Genomic DNA, 7,500 nt, shown 5'->3' on the forward strand with positions numbered 1-7,500 from the left:
TCTGTGTCGCTATTAAGCCTCGTGTCCCGAGAACCGGTGCTTAAGCCGCCACTTCGCTTTGCTTATCCCCGGCGCTGCATCTTTCGTCTTGTTCTGAGCTTCCTTTTATGCTTTGACGAGCCTGTTGTTAGTCTTGTTACTGTGGCCTGTTCTGTCACTCGTTCCTTTCGTTTTCTTTAATATTTGTTAATGTGGGCTCTATGATTATTATATTTAATGTTTTATTCAAATTATTTTTCATTTTTTTTCATTACTTATGTATCTAAATTTTATTTGTCATCTTATTACCATATTATATGATATTTTTTATTGTTTTTTACTCACAATTATGTTCATAATCTATTTATATTCATCCGTATTTGGTTTTAAATAGTGTTCTTTCTCCATTCTTCTTTCTTTCATATCTCATGCGGATTTTATTTAATTAGGCCTTATTTCCTATTCGTTTTCTCTCCCTCTGCTATCCAGTCTTTACCATTTTCAACCTCAGCTATTTATCTAGCTGTCTGCCTCCTCCAGTTTGTAATGTCCTTACACATTTCCATTTAAATTCTTCTCCTTTTCTGTTCTTTCCATGTCTTCTCTTTGTCTGCGTCTCTCGTCTCGTCATTTTCTCTTTTTTACCTCTTGCTTTTGCATAATTTCTTCTATTATATGTTTTGTTTTGTTCTACGCGCGCGCGCGCGTGTGTATGTGTGTGTGTGTGTGTGTGTGTGTGTGTGTGTGTGGGTGTGTGTATTTGCCTGTGTGTGTGTGTGTATGTGTGTGTGTGTGTGTGTGTGTGTGTGTTTATCCATGCCTTTATATAAAGTACCTTTTTCTCCTTTATTTTGACCTGTTATTTTACACCTTATCTTATTTCTTACAAAATTGTCCTTTTTGTATGATCCTCTATTGTCTATACACATTTTCATTAATCTTTGCTAAGATAATCGGTTGTCTTTTCAACTCTATGTACGTGTGATGATGTCATCCTATTACCATGTTGTCATGATTATTATATCAACATAACGTTTGATCATGCTAAGTTTCCATTTGTTGTCTTGCTATTCGCTATGTGGTTATACGGCTATACTACACCCAAGTAATCGCGTGACATGTGTAATGAGTATGTATGTGTCCATTTGCTTGCATATTGCTTCTGTGACCATGTTGTACTTATGTAGGCCTCATGTTATGTGCCTCATATGTTGAGTGTATGATTCCACGACCTCGTTTCAGTCGGCAATGCGGACGGGGATGACGTGACGACCCCGGTCAACAGCAGCAGTATGGGTGGGTCGTACCTCCGGACGGCGCCCTGGGTCGTGCCGCTCCTCGCCGTCGCCGCCACCAACGCCGCCGCCATCGTCGCCTTCGAGGTAGGGGACGGTAGGGGGGGGTAATGGGAAAGAGAGAGGAAAAGGGAAAGAGGGGAGAAGAGAGAGGGGGGAAGGAGGGGAGGAGAGAGGAAGGGTGGAAGGGAGGAAGGGAGATAACAGAAAGGCGAAAGGGAGGGAGGGGGAGGGAGAGAGAGAAAAGAAAGGTGGAAGGGAGGGAGAGAAGGAAAGAAGGGGGGAGGAAGGGAGAGAATGGAAAGACGGGAGGGAGGGAGATAGAGATAGTGATAGTGATAGTGATAGAGCAAAAGAGAGAGAGGGAGAAGGAGAGAGAGATAGAGAGAGAGAGAGAAAGAGGCAAAGAGAGACCGAGAAAGAAAGAGGCAAAGAGAGACCGAGAAAGAAAGTCAGACAAATAGATAGATAGACAGAAATAGATGAAGAGCGACAGAGAGAATGACGGGTTAAGAAGGGAAACCTGAAATAAGAGGATTCACAATCGTGAAACTTGTAGGAAAAGAAAAGCAAGAAGAGAAACTAGGAACAAAGCTAACATTAATATGACAGTATATGACTAAGCGACTGTCAAGAACGTCGTCATGATAGACTGCAACAAGAAAGTATATTAGATACACAGGATAGATAAAGAGATTAGAAGATTAGAAGAGAACCAGATATCCGAGAATTACAAAGTTATTAATCATTATTTTTGAATTCTTGACATGCATGATATGATTTTACGATTTTTTTCCATTTAATTCATACCTTACCCTTTTCCTGGTGAATGTTTTATACACTTCCATTATTGCATTTCACTTTATGCAAATGAACGTGCCTCAGGTATACGTCTTAGTACGAGCGTTACACGGGACGCCCTCTCGCCGCCACCTGTTCCTCGGCCAGTGCCTGCTGCTGGGGCTTCTCATGTGCTCCCTCTCCGGCCTGCCCATCGCCCTCTCGCCCACCCCGCTCTCCTGCGGCGCCACCAGGTAAGGAAGGCCCTCCAGGTTACATCAGTCTCTGGTAGGAAATCGTCGTCCTAGAAATTATGATTAGTTATGTCCATTTTTTTTAGGTAGAGAGGAAGGATTTTTTCGGTTTCTTTTGTTTAAAGAAAGAAAAAAATATGTATATAAAGGCGCTACTTATGGCCTTATATATACGCCATTCTCTTCATGGCCTGGGGATGTAAGAATGCAATGGTACATGACGGCCCCTTTTTGACTGAGTGGAGTGTGTCTTTACAGACTCTTGGTCGGTGTGTCCAGCGCGTTGGTGTTCGCGGCTCTCCTCGTCAAGTGTGTGTTCCTCATCTCTCTAAACTCCGGAGTCTATCTGCCAGCCCATTACCAGGGCCTCTTGCTCTTCTTTATCGTCCTCGTACAGGTATGTTTATAATTCATCAACAGGGACTTTGCCATGTACGCATACAAACACAGCAATGTATATGCAAATATGTACGTATGTATTATTGCGCCGAGGAGCTGAAAAAATCCGCAGAAGACAGTCAGAATATATGATCCATCACTAATTTTCCATTTGAATGAATGAGCATACGTTGACATGTGTATGTGTTTTTAAAAAGAGAGAGAGGAAAAAGAAGAAAACAATTTCTTTATATATATTGAAAAGGTCCGTTATATTTCAAGTTTCTGTGAATGTGTCGTTCTAACATGTTATTCCGGCAGGTTAAACTCCATAATTATTATTTACCTCATGACCTCATTACAAGATACATCTTTCCCTCTGTTTATTCCGACCAGGTAAGCGTAAACATCCAGTGGCAGTGTTCGTATCCCGCTGCTGTTACGGTAATGAGGGACGAGGTGTCGGGGCAGCTGCATCTCTCCTGCGTCGCTTCCTACAGGCAGTTCCTCCTGTCTCTCATCTACGTTATCATCCTCATCATAGCCGTCGCTGCGTTAGCTATTAAGGTTGGTTGTATGGTTGTGCGTGTGTTTGTGTGCGTGTGTGTGTGTGGGTGTGGGTGTGGGTGTGGGTGTGGGTGTGTGTGTGTGTGTGTGTGTGTGTGTGTGTGTGTGTGTGTGTGTGTGTGTGTGTGTGTGTGTTACCTGCCACAGTAACAGAAGTCTTGGTTTCAACATGTTACACAGTTTTGGTCACATAGATCGGGATATTAAAATGAAATATACAATGTATAATTTCTAGTCATTCACTTGAATAGGAATGAATTCGTAAATGATCTTAAACATTGAAAGATTTTTATTTCATACTTTTTCATTATTACTTATTCGTTTACATATGTACGCTCGCGTGTGTATATATATGTGTGTGTGTGTGTGTGTGTGTGTGTGTATATATATATATATATTTATATTTATATATATATATATATATATATGTGTGTTTGTGTGTGTATGTGTGTGTGTGTGTGTGTGTGTGTGTGTGTGTGTGTATATATATATATATATATATATATATATATATATATATATATGATTATATGTATACATATATGTACATGTGTGTATATATATATTGTATGTGTGCAGATAGAGAGACAGAGTGCATGCACCCTCTCTGTAAATACACGCTCACCCGCCCTCCTCCGCCCGCAGTGCCGCGGCATCCGCGAGAACTACCGCGAGGCGTCGTACATCGGCGCGGCGCTGGGGCTCGTGCTGCCGCTGTGGCTTTCGTGGACGCTGGCGGGGCTGATCCTGCCGGCCAGCGTCCAGCCCGCCTGCCTCGGCTTCGGAATGGTCGCCACCGCCACCATCGTCTTCGTGGTCATGTTCATTCCTAAGGTATTCCCGACTTTCCTGCACAGTTGTTTGTTTTTTAGATTATTTTTCTAGGCATTACTTCTAGAAGGAGCATTTCGAAGTGAGTATAGCTATTCAAATACTTTACTTTACGTTTCGCCTCCCAGGGTCGTCAACTGGCGGCCGTGGGCAAAGAGGGCCTCTACAAGGAGGACCGCGACGACCGGATGTCCACGCTGTCCGGCGGCGCAAGATACTCGCCCTCTTTCTTCCTCTTCAAACCCATTAAGCCTCCCAAGGAGATCCTGCGTCCGGCCAACTCCATATACAAGACTCATTTCTCAGGTGAGAGGTCAAGGAGGAAGCCGAGGCTGGGTGCTGAGGGCGTCAGGAATCAATTAAGACAGCAAAATCAGGAGAATTTTCTGTTTCACTAATGTGGCCAAGTGTTTGTTTTGTTGGTTTCAGTTTCATATTCGTGAACAGGTTTGTAGAGTTATCTGATACTAAAACATTATTTTTGCTAATGAACTTTCTTTCAGTCAAATCACGTAATAAGGTCTCGTCGTTGCGACGCCTGTAACGGGCGTCCTACTCAAAGGCCTGTTGACCCCACCCACAAAGTTACTCCGCCCTCACTGTTACCCCACCCACGTACCCCTTCCACTCACCATGTTACTCTGGGCAACCTAGGGTCACCTTCAACTCCTCCGTCCACTCCAGCACAACCCCCATCACCTCTACCGGTATATAGCTCAGACTCACACCCATATCCCACCCACTCCAGCACGCTAACCTATATTTCAGATATGTTCGGTTACGGAGCACTCCCTCCACCCACCCAGCTCCCGCCCCCCGCACCTCACTACTGGCCGCCACTGCACTATTACCACCATTACTACCCAGGTACTCCTACACTATCACTCCTCTGGGAAACTACATCAAATACTTTTGGATCGATACTGACACTGACTTGACCTTCTTCCTTTCGACGCTCCTTTGACAAGCAGGCGAAATAACAATTCACGCAGCTGTATTGGTGTCCGCCTGATATTCCAAAATGGACTTTCGTGTAACTACTACCATTTCTGAAAAAATAAGAACTTTTACTTTCTACAACTTTGATATTTTCTAACTAACTGACATGGGAATGTTGTCGACACTTTCTTGACCCAATGCTGACACTACTCTCATCTCCTACTAAAAATATCATGACGCTGCTGCTGACAATGCTTTGGACTGCAATTGGTACAACTGGACCTACTTCTGACATGGCTTTGTCTTCCTTGTGATAACTTCTATGCACTACTTGAATGCCGAGGCGACCTACAATCACTGCGACTTCTTCGATAAACTGATTAGCTAAATAGAAGTGTAGATGATAGATAGTGTGTAGATTTAATGCTTCATTAGTATAACAAATAGACCAAGAACATCACATGGTAATCAACCTGTCATGATTCCAGGGTAAGTACTTCACAGCTTATCTAGAATAGAAGGTGTAGTTAGGGCCATGGGTTACACAAGGTCCATGAAGAGACTGGTAATTTAGTAGCTAGTATTTATATATATTGGTAAATAGTAAATGTAGAAAATTTGTCTTATCACCTACTAGAAAAAAAATTGTGTAATGAAATTAATAAGACAGCTTCAGTTACTTTAGTAAATGCAGTCTTTCCAAATGAATCCTCAAAGACGATTATTTATGTGAGGAAGGTCGTTCCTTGAATCTTTCTCAAACGCAAGGTGGTTTATCGGACGAAAATCTAATCTGTTTGCCTCATCTTCCTTTCGTTCTTGACAAAACCCCCTTTCCTCCCCCGCAAAACAATTATGGGCCAACCAGTGACGACAGCGACGACATCAAGGCTAGACTCTGATCAGGGCACTGGCATGGCCCAAGACGTAACGTGACGGCCAACAGATTTGACTGTGAATTTTATGCTCTTGTTTACATTTTACTCTATTTTATCCAAACAGGTTTTAGCACGTAAGTAAATTCTTATGACTGTCCTGTATATTGACGGCATCGTAAAAAATATGAAGACACAACAGCGAATACGAAGGCATTTTGGATTCTCAGACGGATGAATAAACTGTAAATCAGAGTAGCTTATGGTACCGAGGAAACTATCTCCTATTTATATTCTTAAACCAATTGAGCCTTTAATATCGCAAAAAGGTCTTATTTATTCAGCTACATGCAAATAAAAACAAGAAAACTTCCAATCTCGCAGTAGCAAAGGTATTACATGTGAACACACAAGCTAATATGCCATATTGCAGGCGTGAGTCGAGGCGACGAGGGGGTGTACACCAGCATAGAGCGACCTGCGCCTGATTTCGCAGTCTCCTCCAACCCGAACTTCTACTTATTTCGTTCCCACAGTCATGCTGGCATGATGTACTAGCTACAGGTGGGACACGATGCTATTATGATTGAATTGCAGTAGCCATGGTGATCCTAGCGAGCAAGTTTATTTTTGGTTTTACAATAATCACATGCTGATATAGCTAGCTAGATAACACACTGCTATAAGATTTTGCGGAATACTTCGTATTTTATGAATGGTGAACTTACTTGAAATCCTAGCTTCAAAACTAAGCATTTCCCAACAAAAAATCGTGTTTAAATTGAAAATTGCGTATTTTCCTGAGAAAGTGATAATCATAAAAATGAATGAGTAATACTGTTATGGTCATATGGTTGCAAATTTATTCACTAAATCTTATTTCACCACCAGCTTATGAAACACTGCAAGCTGATGCAGGGTAGACTATGATCCCGAGGAGACCGACGGTAGTGGCATCAGAATATCACTACGACAGATGGCTTGTTGTGTGGCCGAATATTATCACCGCCACCTTGTTTACAAAATAAATGGTGAAGTGCTATAAACATCCAGTAAAATGGCCATATACTGTGGTATTACAAGATGTCGATGATGTGTGAAGCAGCAACATACATAGTGAAAATAATCTGCCACTACAAGGTTATGGAACATGAACCATTCTTAACAGATGCTTGTGATGTAAACATAACGATGTATTGATAACCCATCACCGTTTAAGTAGTAAGGTATCCGATTGAATTAATGGATATTTGTACAAGAATTGTGATAGTGAAACAACTTTAAACATGATATTTGCATATTCTGACTTTTTATCCGTATGCGAAAGAGGTTGCCTGTGACCTCACTACACCTACTGCCCCAAGAGCTGATATTTTAGGCTGTCAATTTTTCGGTATTCATTATCTTCTGAGGACCATCGTGGCCTGTGGGAGTATGTTGTTGAATATTGAATACCTGGACACATCACTCTAAAATATATTGCCAAGGTGAATTTATAGTCATTGTGAGTTGTATACAAATTGCAGTTCGTTCTTGAGAGGATATGATCGTGGTACTGATCAAAACGAAAAGTTTCGACCGAAGACAAACATCAGTATTAGA

At 41.9% G+C, this 7,500-nt stretch overlaps 1 protein-coding gene across 5 annotated transcripts in view; it reads left to right on the forward strand.

Moving 5' to 3' along the window:
* LOC125027075 (metabotropic glutamate receptor 1-like) overlaps nt 1-7,500 on the forward strand; it is a 104,244-nt gene that overhangs the window by 96,471 nt on the left and 273 nt on the right. For 4 of the 5 annotated variants that reach the window (XM_047615822.1, XM_047615844.1, XM_047615833.1 and 1 more), the window contains 9 exons: nt 1,222-1,361; nt 2,160-2,308; nt 2,567-2,705; nt 3,083-3,253; nt 3,899-4,087; nt 4,213-4,390; nt 4,853-4,951; nt 6,332-6,462; nt 6,790-7,500. The exon at nt 6,790-7,500 is cut by the window's right edge and continues 273 nt beyond it. In XM_047615822.1, the coding sequence (XP_047471778.1) occupies nt 1,222-1,361; nt 2,160-2,308; nt 2,567-2,705; nt 3,083-3,253; nt 3,899-4,087; nt 4,213-4,390; nt 4,853-4,951; nt 6,332-6,456 (1,190 nt within the window). In that variant the 3' untranslated portion in view covers nt 6,457-6,462; nt 6,790-7,500. The remainder of the gene's footprint in view (nt 1-1,221; nt 1,362-2,159; nt 2,309-2,566; nt 2,706-3,082; nt 3,254-3,898; nt 4,088-4,212; nt 4,391-4,852; nt 4,952-6,331; nt 6,463-6,789) is intronic. The other variant, XM_047615865.1, reaches the window with a different exon arrangement.

The sequence above is a fragment of the Penaeus chinensis genome, chromosome 1 (assembly GCF_019202785.1).
Source record: "Penaeus chinensis breed Huanghai No. 1 chromosome 1, ASM1920278v2, whole genome shotgun sequence".
NCBI classification, from domain to species: domain Eukaryota; kingdom Metazoa; phylum Arthropoda; class Malacostraca; order Decapoda; family Penaeidae; genus Penaeus; species Penaeus chinensis.